The sequence below is a fragment of the Leptodactylus fuscus genome, chromosome 11 (genome assembly GCF_031893055.1).
Source record: "Leptodactylus fuscus isolate aLepFus1 chromosome 11, aLepFus1.hap2, whole genome shotgun sequence".
NCBI classification, from domain to species: domain Eukaryota; kingdom Metazoa; phylum Chordata; class Amphibia; order Anura; family Leptodactylidae; genus Leptodactylus; species Leptodactylus fuscus.
This window is the reverse complement of record NC_134275.1, coordinates 80,150,271-80,168,926: the sequence shown is the minus strand read 5'-3', so window position 1 is coordinate 80,168,926 and position 18,656 is coordinate 80,150,271. Positions and strand designations below refer to the sequence as shown.

The window sequence follows — 18,656 nt, the reverse complement described above, 5'->3', positions numbered from 1 at the left end:
TGCACTTTGTTTCGGGTTCTGAGTCGATTTGTATCAGATGTTTTATTGGACTTGAACCTGAAGTGACCCACGGGGTCGGTATATCCTAGTAAGCGGGGTCCATGGTTGTAGCTGGGGCTCGGATTGGCTATAGAAGGCCTCAACATCTTGGATAACTTTTTGGCCATGTGATCGCCTTACCATTGGATGCCGAAGGTCGGTTTCAGTCCCTTAGACTTGCCAGTAGAGCAGAATTGGCTAGCTACTGGTTCTGGCCCATCAATGTCTGTCTTTATGGTCAACTCAGAGCTACAGGTTTTGTTTTTGTTTGTCTCCCCTCCCCCATATTTATTCTTTGGGGCAGGTGATCCCTTTGCTCTTAAAATTTGCTCCTTCCTCTTTAATTTTGTCTGCTATTTGTGTATGTAACATATATATAAAAACTTTAATTTGGGGAAAAATATGCTTGTAAAAAAAGTGTACATTTTTTATAGTTGTAATTCTTGTCTGTGTTGTGCTGGTGATAATAAATCACAGGTTGAAAAATTGCGTCTTTGTATTGAAACGGATATTCGTTACGATTGTCCACCGATGAGAATGTCACAGCCCTCCGTGGGGTCACCAACAGGGGGCAGCAGGATAAGAGAAGCAAACACTGGCTGGGTGGTTAGCACTGCAGTCTTGCAGCGCTGGACTCCTGCATCTGCATGGAGTTTGTATGTTCTCCTGTGTTTGTGTGGATTTCCTCCCATTCTACAAAGACATACTGATGGGGCGAGCAATCACAAATGGAGCAACGCAGTCTAAAGGGTGGTGTACAGATGTGTCCGCTCTTAACACTTCCTTGTGACTTGTTTGTTTTTGTGTTGCCCTTGTCATTTATCTGGAAGGGGGCCTAGTGGTATTGGGTGTTCCAGATTACTGCCTCCCAGTGTGCTCCTGGTCCTGCTGCTTTGTCGTCTTTTGCTGGAAGTTCTCACCATCTGTGACGTCCCATGGCTCTTCCCTTAAGTTGCTGATACCTTGCTTTTCCCAGTACCCCTGGTGGTGGTGGTTTAAGCCTGATGAATGGCTATTATGCTGCCCAAAGCTTAGAGGAGCACATTAGTCAGAGCAGATGTTCTACCAGAGAGACTATGATAGAGTTTTGGACATCAAACAGACTACAGGGGTGAGAAAATTTCTATCTGAAAATAAGATCTACAATGAAGGAATAAGCTATATAAAAGTCAGTGTAAAAGAGGCAAATGTGACGATGTGGAATCCATGAGCATGCAATTGCATAAGCATGGGGTCACTGATCAAATAGTTTTTGGCATAATCTATACACCTCCAACATAACTGAGGATTTAGAAGATCAGTTGTATACGCAAAATATGTAGGAAAAGCCTGCACAGAGGTCTTGATGGGTAATTTTAACTACACTGATATTGACTGAGGTCATGGTACAGCACGCTCTGCTGGATTGATCGTGATTGGTTTTTAATAATGCAGGACTTGTTGGAAATGTCACTGTTGGCAAAATCCTTGGTAATAGTGACCACAATCTAATCAGATTCCATCTAAATTGTAAAAAAAACCAAAGTTCTAGGGGGGGGGGGGCAAAATCTCTCAATTTATTGAAGGCTAATTTTCAAAAAAAACAAGGGTAGAACAGGAAGGTCCCCTAAATATTGGTAATGGAGAGTTGGTCAGCGGGGATGAAGTATAAGCAGAGCTACTAGATGGGTTCTTTATCTCTGTGTGTACAGAAGCACAGGGGGTCGGTGATGTCGGTGCCGCTAATGCTGGTAATTCATTCACCGATACAATAAACAAGATAGACATAGACATGGTCCAAGACAAGTCAAACAAACCAAACATGAGCTCCGGGTCCAGATGGATTACACCTATGAGTACTTACTAAGTCCCATCATTGCTGTACCCCTATTCTTAATTCTTAGAGATTCTCTAGTGACTGGTACAGTGACAAGGAAGGGCGGAGAGAGGTCGAGCTAGGCCAGCCCACTCTAATGGAACCAGCGGATGCAGCGCCCCTTTATTATTCTCCCTGGGCCGCCTCCTATTACACTCAGGGGTCTGAAGATCCAAAAAGACATTTGGGCTGAACCATGAAAACCCAAAACGAATCTTCAGAGGTCGCCCTTCTCCATAAATAATACCAATAATAAGTAAAGAGAAGTCTGATGTGAGTTAGTGGCAAACAATCCAATAGAAACATTACCAATAAGTATTTTTCGATTTTATTTTTTTACGTCCCTCCACAAAAGCCGGAACTTTTTGTTTTTCCTTTCACAGAGCCATGTGAGGGCTTTGTTTTTGCAGAACAAATTTTACTTCTTATTGGTATCACTGAATATTCAGTACGATGTATTGGGAAGCTGGAAAAAAAATCAGGATCGGGCTGGAATTAGAGAAAAACTGTCTTTGCGCAACTTTCTTCTGAACTTTGCTGTTACTGCCTTCATTGTACAGTCAAAGCGACATCACCTCTATTATATGGGTTTTTGGTATTCCAGGGATAACAAATTCATACAGTTTTTCTTATGTTTCAACATCCTAAAAAAAAAAAAAAAAAAATATCCAAATTTTTGAAAAATGAAAAATCCTTGGAGTCGCCGTATTCTGAAACCTGTAATTTTCTCATATCTCCGTATATGGTGCTGCATAAGATGTTTTTGTTTGTGGGGCTAGATGTAATTTTTAGGTATGCCTTTTTGGGGAATGTCTGATATTTTGATTTTTATTCCAATTTCTATGGGAGGCAAAAGAACAAAAAAACTGGTTGGGGAGTTTTGATTTTTTTTCCTCCAATTAGTTGTTCGGCATATGGAGCCATCGTGGTGTTTCATTCACATTCGTCAACGCCATGATATTCCTCCACAAGGGTTATGGATCTAGCCGGGCGAAGTTCTGTTGGCTGAAACGTTGCAATATTTTGATCTAGAATTCCACTTCTTTGCATGCCATCTTACATGGTGTAATATCTGAATATAAGGGCGAGACGCTTTCACTGTTACGGATTTATGTTATACAAAAGAATATTTTTATTCATCAACAAGCAAATTTCAGTGTGTGCAGCCATTTCTATATTCTTGAAGTCATGTTGGGAACACTTTTGTCTAGCACCACCACCACCACCAGTGATATTTTGTTTGTTCACCATCATAGAAAGTGATTTACAACTTCCAGCAGCTCTTATGGCCATTGATGTCTGATGATTTGCTACATCTATATTAGTTATCTGATCATTTGTTTCTACAATCTTTCATATTTTCGTGACATTTTGGGGTCTTCAGAACCAATTACTAGTTTCCTATAGAATTACAATCTTACAGGACAATGGCTTAAACATACAATGGTCAACCTGGAACCAAGTAACATTGTAACTTATTGGACCACTGTATTCCAATGCTTGTGTGTAGGTGCAGTGTCAGAAGTTGGAGCTTATAAAATGTACTTTGCTAAACCACAATAGTCACAAACTATTCTGCACAGCTGTATCTCTTACATGCAAAGTGTAACATAAATAGAGATGAGCAAACTGGTTCAGATTTAAGCAGATTCGACCTGAATATTCCAAAAGTCAACCTGAACCTAAAACTTTGGAATTCGTCACTTACGAATCAGAGGTAAAATTATTATTCTTTGGGGTTTACCATAATTGTCAAATAAAATATATAGCGTAGAAATGAATGCAAAATTAATGGAACAAAATCTTTAGTCCTGGTCACATCTGTGTTCGGTGTTCCATTTGGGGAGTCTACTTGAGGACTCCCTGAGCAATGAAAGCACATGGACCCCATAGACAATAATAGGAGAGTCTCTTAACTTTAAGCTCTATCCGGGGTCAAAGAACGTTTTTAATCATCAACTAAATGAAGAGATTCTTTACAGTAAGAGCAGAAGTGCCGTGGAATATCCAGCCTCAAGGTAATGGGGTTGGTAACTGTCCACAATGGCCCAGGTGATTTTGACCACCATTGGACCTCGATGTGCGGTTCTTACTTTGAAAAGCTGAAACAAATTTTCAAAATTGTAAATATTTGACGCCACAGAATTTCAGTTTTCTTTGTAGGGCAGATTTGACATCTTTATTTTTCAGGCTGTAGATCAGGGGGTTCATCATGGGGACAACGGCCGTGTTAAACAGAGAGAGGATTTTGTTGGAACCCATGTTGCCTCCAGAAATTGTTACTATGTATTGTAATACAATAGAAATATAGAAGATGGCGACCACCATGATGTGTGAGGAACACGTGTAGAAGGCTTTACGTCTGCCAGTACTCGAGCTGATTCTTATAATACTTGTAATAATGAAAATGTAAGGAATTATAGTCAGAGAGAGAAAAACAAATATGTACATGTTACCATAAATTAGAACGTAAAGGTCAAAAATTGATGTGTCACTACATGTAATGTCCCGGATGGGCAAAACATCACAAAAATAATGGTCAATTTCCTTGGAAATGTAACAAGTGAACCTTAACATTAACACAATGGTAGGAATATCCTCTATGCAACACAAACTCCAGCAGACGGAGGCCAGAAGACCACAGAGTCTCCGACTCATGACCGTGTGATAATGTAAAGGTCTACAGATGGCGACATAGCGGTCATAGCTCATGGCGGCCAAGATTGCCGGCTCATTACTGGTTAGTATAGAGAACATATATAACTGGGCCATACAGGCCGAGGTGGAAATGATGTGGTTTTGTGTTACGAAGTTAACAAAAATCCTGTGTAGCGCTGTCGTGGAGCCGAATATGTCTATGATGGACAAGTTGGCCAAGAAGAAGTACATGGGAGTGTGCAGGTGGAGATCACAGCAGACCAGGAGGACAATAAGTAGATTTCCTCCAAGAGAGATGAGATAAATAAGAAGAACCAGAAGGAAGATGAGAACTTGTAGCTCAGGAACATCTGAGATCCCTTTAAGTCTAAAGCCTTCTATTGTGGTCTGGTTTATGGAGCTCATGGATCGACTTGGTTTTCTTTCCTGTAAATGTATATACACACACACGTATAATTCATGACTCCTTATTGACTATGGACTGAAATTAAAACAGACTGATCCCTATGGATGTGTTACCTTATTCAATATGAAAGAGAGGTGAACTTGACTAACTATATAATATATCTGTCCCATGTCGGGCATGATGTTCAGGGTGCTTCCCATAGAGGGCAGCATAACAGAGGCGCTGTCTCCCTGTTTACATCTTGGGAGACAGATTTGCATATTCTTCCCATGTTCCCTTGCAATGGAACAACTATGGCTGTATAAGTCTCCACACACCTGAGAAGGTGGTCTCTCCCTAAAGATGGATGTTATCCCCATAATCTGGTCTCTCAGCCTCTCGCTTCTACCAAATCAGTTCTCTCTAGGCTGTGCTGATGAAGTCCAACCAGACAGAAACGGTGCCGTCTGTAGCTGAGAAATTGATTTCGTTATAACCCCACATTATGCAGTAAAGACTTCTGGGAAAGTCGGGCATGATGTTCAGGGTGCTTGCTATAGAGGGCGGCATAACAGAGGCGCTGTCTCCCTGTTTACATCTTGGGAGACAGATTTGCATATTCTTCCCATATCTGCCCCATGTAAATGTTATAATTTTATGTGGTTATTGTAAGAATTCCAAAGTAATAAACTGTTTCTGTTTTTGTCTTTAGCCTCAAAAATGTATAAAAGGTCATCAATTTTTATATACCTCAAAATGCTGCCTATAAAAACTGCAATTCGTCTTGATAAAAACAAGCCCCTCATACTGTAACTGAGTATTATAAAGAAAAAAAACACTTGCTCTGAAAGTTCAAAGTAATCCAATTCTTAGAGAATTTTAGGACATAAAACAGGCTACAGGCTACTGCTCATCATAATAGAGAAGAAAGGTGTAACTCAATGAAACAATTCATGTGCAGCGACGCCATGTATAACCTGAGGTGTAATAAGCAGCATATTATACTGTGTGCACTCAGTATATGATATATGGTAAGTACAGGACAATACAATGTGGCCACTCACCTTGTTTAATATTATAAGTTACAAAGTAAAAGAAATAAAATAATAATATAAGACGACATACAGAGATTGCAGTCTGGTGTAACAGGAACGACAGAAGCTTCATCCACCAGGCGCCGACACTTATACATCTCTCTGAGTAGTGGGAATATGTCTCCAGGGGTATGAAGAAGAAAGAAGCCCGTAGAGGAGCTAGTAGTAATTGTAGTAAATATCATACACACTTCTATTAATAACATGTTTATTTCATACAGTTTGCACAATGTATCTGTATTTGTAACAATGGGTCATCTCTTATCAATAAGGAACAGTATTTTTAAAATGATGATTGTGAACATGTCCATTTTTTTGACAGCCCATGTGATAGTCCCACAAAAAAAAAATAGGACATGTCCTATTTATGGCCGTTGTTTCTCATAGGCTCACATTTATTGTGGATACGTGAAAATGGATGAAAATTAAAAGTGAGAAACAAGCCATTTTACATTCAGGCAGCATAAGACTCATGGTTTTCTTTTTTACCTTCCTCTGGATCAACACTGTAGGGATTGTAGGGTTAAAGGTTGGACTTGATGGACTGATGTCTTCATCCAACCTCATCTACTATGTAACTATGGTGTCTAAGAGCCTTGAACCTAAGGTATTTGGCTTGCCATGAGTCTTTGATGATAATAATAGGCCATGTTACAATTCACTGTTGCCTATTACCTATGTAAGTAATGTTACAGTTTTGCAATGTATAAGTAAATGATGGAGATTAGGCTACATGCAGGAATGAGTTTGGTGGCGTCGTCATCTCCTCTACTGTGGTTTCCTCTCAAACTCCAATGGCATGCTGATAGGAACTTTAGATTGTGAGACTTATAAGGGACAATGACTGTAAGTGTCTGTAAAGTTCTGCAGAATATGATGGCATTATATAAGTAAGCAAGATAAAAAAAAAAAAAAATTGTTGTAATCTGCGTCTCTTCAGCCATCCATGGATTATAGTAGTTTTAACCATATACAAAAGTTAGCATCAGGCTATCATTGCTAGGGTTTGAAAGCTCATAGTTTTTATATGAGTTTTTGGCTGCCCCAATGTTTGACTGTCATTTAATATGATATTGGCTGGTAGCTTGCTTTTCCCGGTACCCCTGGTGGTGGTGGTTAAAACCGGATGAATGACCATGATACTGCCCAAAGCTTGGGAGAAGCACATTAGTCAGAGCAGATGTGCCACGAGAGAGAGTATAGAAGAGTTTTAGGACATAAAACAGGCTACAGGGTGAGAAAAATTGAATCTGAAAATAAGATCTGCAATGAAGGAAAAATCTCGATAAAAGGCAGTGTGAAAGAGAAAATGTGGGTGAAGATTGTGACAATGTGGAATCCATGAGTGTCCATAAGCATTTGGTCACTGATAAAATACTTTTTGGCATAATCTATAGGCCCCAACATAGCTGAGGAGTTAGAAGCTCAGTTGTACAAGCAAACTGAGTATGTGGTGCAGGCAGGTAAAGGTCTTGATGGTTGATTTTAGTTACTCTGATGTTGACTGGGGTCATGGTACTGCACCGTGTGCAAAGGGGAGGAAATTCATCAATATGTTGCAGGACAATTTTATAGTCCAGCTTAGAACATCCAACTACAGCCGATGCTTTGCTGAATTAACCATTTCTAAGAATGCAGGACTTGTTAGAAATGTCAGTGTTGGTGAAAACTTTGGTAATAGTGACCACAATCTGATACAATTCCACCTAAATTGTAAGAAACAAAGGTTAGTGCTGGAAAAGTTTCTTTTTAGCTGTGTGTGTACAGAAGAACAGGGGGTAGTTGATGTCGATGTCACCAAAGCTGGCGATACATCAACCAGTATAATAAACTGGATAAACATAGAAATGGTCCAAGCCAAGCTAAACAACCTAAACATTAGCAATAGAGATGAGCAAACTGTGAAATAGTCGAGATTCGATATTCATGTTGAGTAAAGCCTCAATATTCGACTACTCGATCAAATATCGAATCCCATTATAGTCTATGGGAAAAAATGCTCGATTCAGGGGAAACAGAAGTCACCAAGTCCACGAGTAGCAGGAGGAGAGTGTTTAGGAGGAGCGCTGTGCAGTTAAAGACCACGGACTCCATAGACTATAATGGGTCTGTGCGCTTTAACTGCACAGCGCTTGCAGTTGCGCTGATATTCCGATCAGGGGGTCCTCCTGCGGACTCCTTCTGGATGGGAGGCAAGCGCTATTGTGAACTTACTCGTCCTGCAGAACCAGCATTGATTGGCCGAATGCTATACAGTGTATAGCATTGGGCCAATCAACCCTGGTTTTCCAGCAGGCTCGTCCTTGCTAGTCGGGAGAGCTGGCAGCTTAGGGTTACACGGGAGCTGACTTTTTCTCATAGGAATGCATTGACCAGCGTTGATTGGCCAACTGCTATACAGTGTACAGAATTTGGCCAATCAACACTGGTTCTGCCGGAGGCTCGTCTGTGAGGAGGCGGAGTCTAAGATCGGACCACAGCAGTCTCCATTCTGGTCCGATCTTAGACTCCACCTCCTCACAGACAAGCCTCCAGCAGAAGTAGCGTTGATTGGCCAAATGCTGTACACTGTATAGCATTCGGCCAATCAACGCTGGTTCTGAATCGAATCTTTACTGCGAATAGCTAGTAGTATTGGAACGAGTACTTGTATTTCGAATACCTACTCTATCGAATACTACTCGCTCATCTCTAATTAGCAAGGCTCAGTGTCTAGAGGGATTACACCTATAAGTACTTAAAGATCTCAGTCCCATCATTGCTGTACTTTCTCAATTTTTAGAGATTCTCTGGTGACTGATACAGTGTTTCTTATTTACAGAAAGGGCTCTAGGTCTTCCCCAGGTGATTACAGACCGGCGAGTTTAACCTTCATTGTCATGAATCTATTTGTGGCGCTTCTAAGTGACTGTACAAAGGATTTAACTATACATAATATTGTAAGTGACAGACAGCACAGGACTATATACAGCAATATATGATGGTATACAATGTTATAAGTGACAGACAGCATGGTTTTACTAAGAACAGAAGTTTAAATGTCAGATGAGTCTGATTTGTTTTTATGAAGAGGTGAGTAGACGTCTGGACAGAGGGGAAGCTGTGGATATAGTGAATGTATGGATATAAGATGTGGATATAGTGCACATGTGAGAGGCTGTGGATTTGACATTGTCCCACATAGATGTTTAATGGGGAAAATCAGGTCCATTAAATATAGAGAAGACCCAATCTAAAATTTGCTGTTAAACTCTGCTATTCTGTGCTCTTGTAATACCGCTGGTTTGTAGCTAAGAGGCTACCAGTGCACAGAGTGGTGAATAAATCAATTGACCAGCCGGGAGTAGAATCCTATTTCACCCCTCCCTTTGCCATAAAGCTCTGTATGAGGATGAATACAGAGACTAATATAATGTAAGAAAGCAGTCAGACTGAAGATAAGGAGGAAGAGAACAGCTTAGTAAGGGGAGAAGGAAACCTTACTCTTTAATAAGATATATTACAAGGTGTCCTATATATTTTACTTTGAAACTTAAACCATGCCTCCAGTTATTGTTAGGAGTATTTAGGTTCTTTACTTTCTATTTTTCTTACCTGGGGAGTTTTTGGCTGCGCAGTGTCTGGGGTGGCATCCTGGCGCTGCGGGGTTGTCCTGTCGTGGGTATTGGTGCACACCTTCTGACTTGCACGCGCGCACTGCTGGTAGTCAGCTTTATCTCCTGGTTGATTAGTCTGTCCTCCCATTTGCACCTGGGAGGAGTGGTCTCTACTCTGTATTTAAACCCATGCCTCCCATGGTTCTGTGCTGAGTGTCGCTTTTACAGAGCTAGGCCTTAGCAGGAGGAGTAGGTGGTGTTCTGGGATAGAGGAAGTTCCGTGGTTGGTTTTTGGGAGGTTTGGGTGAACAAGTTGGTTTGTGTGTTTTCCCTTCTGTGTTCACCAATCCTCCCTCTGTGTATAATTGACTGTGTGAGTGAATTGCCTTATCCTTTGATTTCTACTCAGTTTCCCTGTGTTTGTTTCCTAGTGTAAGGTTCCTTCCCATATTGGTTTGGGGGAATCCTTTCCCACATGTTTCCTGTGTGCTGCTTGTGTTGTTAGTCAGCGCACACCCTTGTCAGTCCCTGTCAGTAGCAGCTTCACTTGTTCGTTAGGGGTGACCCCCTTTAGTCTCCAGTCCCTAGAGGTCTTATAGGGCATTCCTTCTCCCACTTCCCTCTAGGCCTACGGAATCAGTGAGAGAGGAGCTGTCGGGGTCAGGCGTAGCCTGAGTACAGCCGATCCACACCCGTGAGGCAGGGACCGGGATAGCTAGTGGGAGTAGTGCAGGGCGAGATTCCCTACTGCTATCCCTTAGCCCCGTTGCAGCTACCTGGACTGACATAACAGTACACTCAGCCGGTAAAAAAAAAAAAAAAAAAAAAAAAAAAAGGGGGTTCGTTTGCATTATGACGGACCTGAAACAGTTGTACCAGGCGGTGCAGCAGATTTCCACTGAGATGGAGGGGATCAAGCTACGAATGGATGCCATCCAAGCTTCTGGCGTATCTCAAGTACAGCAGTTGGCTCAACACACAGCCTCTCAGGTGGAGGGCATACAGAGGCAGGTGAGTAGCGCCCCTGTGGGTCGGCCTCTGGAGCCAAAAGTCAGCTTACCTGAACCCTTCCGAGGTAAGAGGTCAGATTTTTTCCGATTTCAAAAGGACTGTCTTTTGTATTTCCGGCTACGGCCGTTTTCCTCCGGTTCTGAGGTACAGAGAGTTGGGATTATTATTACTTTATTGAGAGATGATCCCCTCATCTGGGCACATTCGTTACCAGCCGACTCAGCTTGCTTACTAACTGTAGAGGCGTTTTTCTCCACAATGGGGTTACTGTATGACGACCCAGACAGGGTACGCACGGCTGAGTATAACCTACGACGTGTGGTGCAAGGGGATCACGCTATAGAGAAATATTGCACAGAGTTTCGTAGGTGGGCAGCAGAAGTACACTGGAATGACCCCGCTCTACTTAGTCAGTTTGAGACAGGGCTCTCGGACCAGGTTAAAGACCATCTAGTTTCTCACCCTGTTCCGGGAGATCTAGATGAGGCCATGCAGCTGGCAATTAGAGTTGGACGGCGCCTCCGGGAGCGTGGAGACAAGAGTCCTGGGGGGCTTAGCCCTCCTCAATTCTCTGTTTTTAGAGGGGACCCGGGGGACCAACCCATGCAGATTGGGGCCACTGTGCAAAGTGCAAGACCCAAGAGTGAAGGGTCCCGCACAGTACGCTGTTTTGTGTGTGGAGGGATGGGACATGTAGCAAGGGTATGCCCCTCCAGAGAATGGTTCGCCAAGGAGAGTAATAACCCCAGGTCTATTGAGAGTAAGGGGAGAAAACCTACTAAGGAGGGAGGTGTGCATATTTCCTGTACTCAGACTGCCGGGTTGACCCTTGAAGGATGGGTAAATGGGCAGAAGTGCCGGATTTTGGTTGATTGTGGTTCGGCAGTCAACCTTATTGACTCAGAGTTTTGTGAGCAATTAAGGGTGAGTCCTTTGGTCTTGGAGTCTCAGATACCGGTGTGGGCTATTGATAAGACCCCTCTACAGCAAGCTGTCATCTCCAAACAGGTGGAGGGTTTGGAGTTTATTGTGGGTGGCCACAGGGAAGAGATTGACTTGTTCTTGTTGTCTAAGTTACCAGCACAAGTAGTGTTGGGGTGGCCCTGGCTGAAGCAGCATAACCCTATTATCAACTGGGAGACCGAGTCAGTAGTTTCTTGGGGGCAGGTGTGTAATGGTCGATGTCTGCCCATATCCGTTATGTCTTTGTCTATAGACAATTTGCCTCAAGAAATATGTGAGTTCAGGGAGGTCTTTGAGGAAAGGGCAGCCAAGACATTACCACCATATCGCACCTATGATTGCTCGATTAAATTTATACCTAATGCAGTGTTACCCAAGACACGGTTGTACAATCTCACTATTCCGGAGAGGGAGGCGCTCAAGGAGTATATTGAGGGGAGTCTAGAGGTGGAGCATATTCGCCCATCTAAGTCCCCAGTAGCAGTGGGGTTTTTCTTTGTAAAGAAGAAAAATGGAGGGTTGCGCCCTTGTTTGGATTTTAGGGAGATTAACAAAATCACGGTGCGGAATCCCTATCCCATTCCGTTGATCTCGGATCTTTTCAGTCAGATTACGGGAGCCCGCTGGTTTAGTAAAATAGATTTACGTGGGGCGTATAACTTGCTGCGAATCAAGAGGGGGGATGAGTGGAAAACAGCGTTTAACACACCCCTAGGACACTTTGAGAATCTTGTGATGCCTTTCGGTCTAACCAATGCGCCCGCGTTTTTTCAGAATTTTACTAATGATGTACTAAGTGCCGTCATAGGGAGGGGGGTTGTGGTCTATCTGGACGATATACTCATTTACACCCCGGATTTGGAGACTCATTGGGAGAGAGTGAGAGAGGTTTTAGATCTCCTGAGGGTTAACCAATTAAGTGCTAAGCTGGAAAAATGTGTGTTCGCGGTCAATAAATTATGTTTCCTTGGCTATATCCTATCGGACAAGGGGTTCGAGATGGACCCTGAGAAGGTCAGGGCAGTCTTGGAGTGGCCGCGACCTGAGAACCTAAAGGCGGTCCAACGGTTCTTGGGGTTCTCCAACTATTATCGCCAGTTTATCAAGGGATTTTCTGAGGTTGTGAAACCTATCTCGGACTTGACTAAGAAGGGGGCTGACTGTGCTAAGTGGTCGCCAGAGGCACTAGCTGCGTTTGAAGAACTGAAGAAGCGATTCTCGTCCGCTCCCATTTTGAGACAGCCGGATGAGAGGTTGGCCTTCCGAGTGGAGGTGGATGCCTCCTCGGTGGGGGTGGGAGCAGTACTTTCTCAGGAGTTCGAGGAGGGTACGCATCCCTGTGCCTTCTTTTCTAAGAAATTCTCTGCCTCTGAACGGAATTATGACATCGGAGATAGGGAACTACTAGCAATAAAACTAGCGTTCGAACATTGGCGTCATTTCCTGGAGGGGGCCAGAAGGCCAGTCCAGGTATTTACTGACCACAAGAATTTGATTTATCTTGGGTCGGCGAAGAGATTAAATGCACGGCAGGCCAGATGGGCTCTATTTTTTGCGCGGTTCCATTTTAACGTGACTTATGTGCCGGGTTCAAAGAATGTTAAGGCTGATGCTTTATCCCGGTATATGTCGACTGAGGAGGAACGAGAGGCGCCTGCCACTATTCTTGGGGATGGAGTGGTGGTAGCAGTATTGGGCGCGAAATTGGAGAAGGCCTTGATCGAAGCGCAACACGCTGCACCTTCCAAGATACCTAGAAACAAGCTTTTTGTCCCAACTACTCTCCGACAAAGTCTCCTGAGGGAGTGTCACGAGTCGGTTCTTGCTGGTCACCCGGGGGTTTCAGAGACCATGAGATTGGTGTCTAGGAATTTTTGGTGGCCAGGGTGGAGTAAGGAGGTCTTGCAGTTTGTTCAAAATTGTTCGGTCTGTGCTAGAGCCAAGGCATCGCATACCCGTCCCCACGGTCTTCTACATCCATTGGAACCTCCTAAGGCACCTTGGACTCATCTGTCTATGGATTTCATCACGGGCCTTCCGGTGTCTAAGGGTTTCACGGTCATTTGGGTAGTCGTTGACCGCTTCACGAAAATGTGCCATTTGATCCCGTTTTCCAGGCTGCCATGTGCCAAGACACTATCAGAGGCGTTTATTAAAGAAATTGTAAGGTTGCATGGTCTTCCTGAGGAGATCGTTTCGGACAGGTGACCGCAATTTGTGGCTAAATTCTGGCGGGCTTTTTGCAGCAGGTTGGGAGTTACACTGTCGTTTTCCTCCGGGTTTCACCCAGAGTCTAACGGACAAACAGAGAGGAAGAATCAGGATGTGGAACAGTTTTTGAGGTGTTTTGTTCGAGAGAACCAGAATAATTGGGCTGCCTTTCTCCCCCTGGCAGAATTTTCCCTAAACAACCATGATTCCAATGCCACAGGTACCACACCTTTTTTTTGCTCCGGTGGTAGACATCCTGTTTTCGGAGTATTTTCTTCCATTTCTTCCCCAGTTCCGGAGGAGGAGCTATTTTCTAAAAAGCTGCAAGGGGTATGGTCCCGTATCCGAGAGAATCTGGTGCGGGCGTCGCACCAGGCTAAGGTCCAGGCGGATCGGAAGAGAGGAGAGTTGCAGTTCTTCCCTGGTGAGATGGTTTGGTTGTCCACCAAGAATATCAGGTTGAAGGTTCCTAGCAAGAAGCTGGGTCCCAGATTTGTGGGTCCTTTTAAGATCATCAAGATGGTAAATGAAGTGGCGGCGCAGCTGCAACTACCTAAAAGGTGGAAGATAAACCGGGTCTTCCATGTCTCCTTGTTAAAGAAGGCCAAGAAGGGAACTTCTCCAGTTAAGGTTCCACCAGTTTCTGAGTCCGGGGAGTATGAGATATCCCGAGTTCTGGATAGCAAATATGTTCGGGGGAAGCTACGGTATCTGGTGGCATGGAAAGGATACGGTCCTGAGGATAATTCTTGGGTCCTGGAGTCGGATATGTCAGCTCCCAGACTCGTGGAGAAATTCCACAAGGAGTTCCCGAAGAAGGATGCTCCTAGAGAATCCGGAGTCTTCTCCTTGAGGGGAGGATCCTGTTAGGAGTATTTAGGTTCTTTACTTTCTATTTTTCTTACCTGGGGAGTTTTTGGCTGCGCAGTGTCTGGGGTGGCATCCTGGCGCTGCGGGGTTGTCCTGTCGTGAGTATTGGTGCACACCTTCTGACTTGCACGCGCGCACTGCTGGTAGTCAGCTTTATCTCCTGGTTGATTAGTCTGTCCTCCCATTTGCACCTGGGAGGAGTGGTCTCTACTCTGTATTTAAACCCATGCCTCCCATGGTTCTGTGCTGAGTGTCGCTTTTACAGAGCTAGGCCTTAGCAGGAGGAGTAGGTGGTGTTCTGGGATAGAGGAAGTTCCGTGGTTGGTTTTTGGGAGGTTTGGGTGAACGAGTTGGTTTGTGTGTTTTCCCTTCTGTGTTCACCAATCCTCCCTCTGTGTATAATTGACTGTGTGAGTGAATTGCCTTATCCTTTGATTTCTACTCAGTTTCCCTGTGTTTGTTTCCTAGTGTAAGGTTCCTTCCCATATTGGTTTGGGGGAATCCTTTCCCACATTTTTCCTGTGTGCTGCTTGTGTTGTTAGTCAGCGCACACCCTTGTCAGTCCCTGTCAGTAGCAGCTTCACTTGTTCGTTAGGGGTGACCCCCTTTAGTCTCCAGTCCCTAGAGGTCTTATAGGGCATTCCTTCTCCCACTTCCCTCTAGGCCTACGGAATCAGTGAGAGAGGAGCTGTCGGGGTCAGGCTTAGCCTGAGTACAGCCGACCCACACCCGTGAGGCAGGGACCGGGATAGCTAGTGGGAGTAGTGCAGGGCGAGATTCCCTACTGCTATCCCTTAGCCCCGTTGCAGCTACCTGGACTGACATAACAGTTATAGCTGATGCTTCATAAACGACTAGTACTTGTGACTATATCTCCCTATGTATTTGTATTACCCTCATCACCATGGTTAAAGGGGTTGCCGGACCCAGATATTTTCTGCAACTTTCTTACTGCAAAAATTAAATATTTGTGCCAGCTAAAGAAAATCTCTAATGTGATGGTCAGGAGTAGTTCGCTTTGTTTAGCTCTCACTTGTGTCCTGCCCCTCCCTCTGCTGAATCGGCATTAGCTGGTTCCATGGGCTGGTTTAGATCTGCCTTCCTCCGCCCCTTTCCCTCTTCACAGTACCATTGTCTACTGCACATGTGTCCTATCTCTACTCTCCGTGTATTGGTATTATGAGCACTGGAAGATCAATGACTGGGCACAAGTACAGTAGACCCTGGTGCAGGGGTGGAGAAAGGCAGAGCTAGGCCAGCCCACTCTAATGGAAGCAGCTGATGCAGCGCCCCTTTATTATTTCCCCTGGGCCTCCACTTTTTATACTCAAGGGTCTGACGATCCAAAAATACTTTTGGGCTGAACCGTCAAAACCTAAAACAAATCCTCAGAGGTCGCCCTTCTCTATAAATAATACCAATAATAAGTAAAGACAATGATGTGAGTTAGTGACAAACAATCCAATAGAAACATTACCAATAATTATTGTTAGATTAATATTTTTTTACTTCTTGCCACAAAAGCCATAACTTTATTTTTCCTTTCACAGAGCCATATGAGGGCTTTGTTTTTGCAGAACAAATTTTACTTCTTTATAGTATCAGTTAGTACTTTGTACGATGTATTGGGAAGCTGGAAAAAAAATGTTCTGCATTCATTGTACAGCCAAAAAAAGTTTAATGCCCGTGATCAGTGCGGACACTGATTGTAGGCATTGTTGCTGTGTGGAGCTGAGTGGTCACCATATATTTCATGTGTGGTTCTTATTTCAAAATTTCAAATAAAATTTCAAAATGGTAACGATTCCATGCCACGAAGTTTAAGTTTTCGTCTAAGAGCAGATTTTATATCTTTATTTTTCAGGCTGTAGATCAGGGGGTTCAACATGGGGACAACGGCTGTGTTAAGCAGAGAGAAGATTTTGGTGGATCCCATGTTGTTTCCGGAAATTGTTACCATGTATTGTAACACAAGAGAAGAATAAAAGAGGACAACCACCATGATGTGTGAGGAACACGTGTAGAAGGCTTTACGTCTGCCAGTGCTCGAGCTGATTCTTAAGATACTTGTAATAATGAAAACATAAGGAGTTATAGTCAGGGAAAGTAAAATAATTGCAAGCAAATTACCAGAAATTACAACGTAAAGGTCCAAAAGTGAAGTGTCACTACATGTAATGTCCCGGATGGGCAAAACATCACAAAAATAATGATCAAGTTCAATGGAAATATAACAAGAGAACCTGGAGATAAAGAACATTATTGGAATAGTCTCAATGAACCCATAACTCCAGCAGGCTGAGGCCAGAAGACCACAGAGTCTCTGACTCATGACTGTGTGATAATGTAAAGGTCTACAGATAGCGACATAGCGGTCATAGCTCATGGCGGTCAAGACTGAACACTCATTACAAGTTATGGAAGAAAAAATATATAGCTGGGTCATACAGGCCGAGGTGGAAACCATGTGGTTGTGTGTTGTGAAGATATAAAAAATCCCGTGTAGCGCTGAAGTAGAGCCGGATATGTCTATGATGGACAAGTTGGCCAAGAAGAAGTACATGGGAGTGTGCAGGTGGAGATCACGGAAGACCAGGAGAAGAATGGTCAGATTTCCTCCAAGACAGATGAGATAAATGAGAAGAACCAGAAGGAAGATGAGAACTTGTAGACCAGCAACGTCTGAGACTCCTTTAAGTCTAAAGCCTTCTATCATGGTCTGGTTTATGGAACTCATAGATGGATCTAATTTGTTTCTAGAATACCACTTATTTGGCACAGCTTTATTGCTCTTTATTGGTTTCTTTGGATGAGTTTCTTCATTGTAGTGATACATCTGTCCCATAGACACTTTAGAATCTGCAGTGGTAATGTGACATTTTCAAAGCATAAAGTGTATCTAAAGTTAATATATAGTGTTTAAAGCGAGTCTTTCACTGGATCCCAGCTTATCACCCCAGCCCTGCAGATAGATAGGTTACTGTCACCAGACCCAGCATATCACCCCAGCCCTGCAGATAGATAGGTTACTGTCACCAGACCCAGCATATCACCCCAGCCCTGCAGATAGATAGGTTACTGTCACCAGACCCAGCATATCACCCCAGCCCTGCAGATAGATAGGTTACTGTCACCAGAACCAGCATATCACCCCAGCCCTGCAGATAGATAGGTTACTGCCACCAGACCCGGCATCTCACCCCAGCCCTGCAGATAGATAGGTTACTGTCACCAGAACCAGCATATCACCCCAGCCCTGCAGATAGATAGGTTACTGTCACCAGACCCAGCATATCACCCCAGCCCTGCAGATAGAAAGGTTACTGTCACCAGACCCAGCATATCACCCCAGCCCTGCAGATAGATAGGTTAGTGTCACCAGAGCCAGCATATCACCCCAGCCCTGCAGATAGATAGGTTAGTGTCACCAGAGCCAGCATATCACCCCAGCCCTGCAGATAGATAGGTTACTGTCACCAGAACCAGCATATCACCCCAGGGCTGCAGATAGATAGGTTACTGTCACCAGAACCAGCATATCACCCCAGCCCTGCAGATAGATAGGTTACTGTCACCAGACCCAGCATATCACCCCAGCCCTGCAGATAGATAGGTTACTGTCACCAGGACCAGCATATCACCCCAGCCCTGCAGATAGATAGGTTACTGTCACCAGAACCAGCATATCACCCCAGCCCTGCAGATAGATAGGTTACTGTCACCAGAACCAGCATATCACCCCAGCCCTGCAGATAGATAGGTTACTGTCACCAAAACCAGCATATCACTCCAGAAATACGTTTGTCCTTGCTGCTCTAAGTTTGCTGCAACCTTTGAATATTTTAGCTTAATTTTACTCCGGTGAATGACAAAGTTAGAAGTTAACATGTTTGACGCCTGTGTGCAGTGTGTGCCTGGTTACACTTGTGCCTTGTTAGGAGGAAACTCTCATTGACTATAATGACAAGTGGAGG

General features: G+C 43.9%; 1 protein-coding gene across 1 annotated transcript; it reads right to left on the bottom strand.

Annotated features, from left to right (window-relative positions):
- Nucleotides 1-16,471: 16,471 nt before the first annotated feature.
- On the bottom strand, nt 16,472-17,518 carry LOC142185550 (olfactory receptor 6C74-like). Its single transcript, XM_075260979.1, has one exon. It carries the CDS (start codon nt 17,516-17,518, stop codon nt 16,472-16,474), a length of 1,047 nt encoding a protein of 348 aa, XP_075117080.1.
- Nucleotides 17,519-18,656: the final 1,138 nt, after the last annotated feature.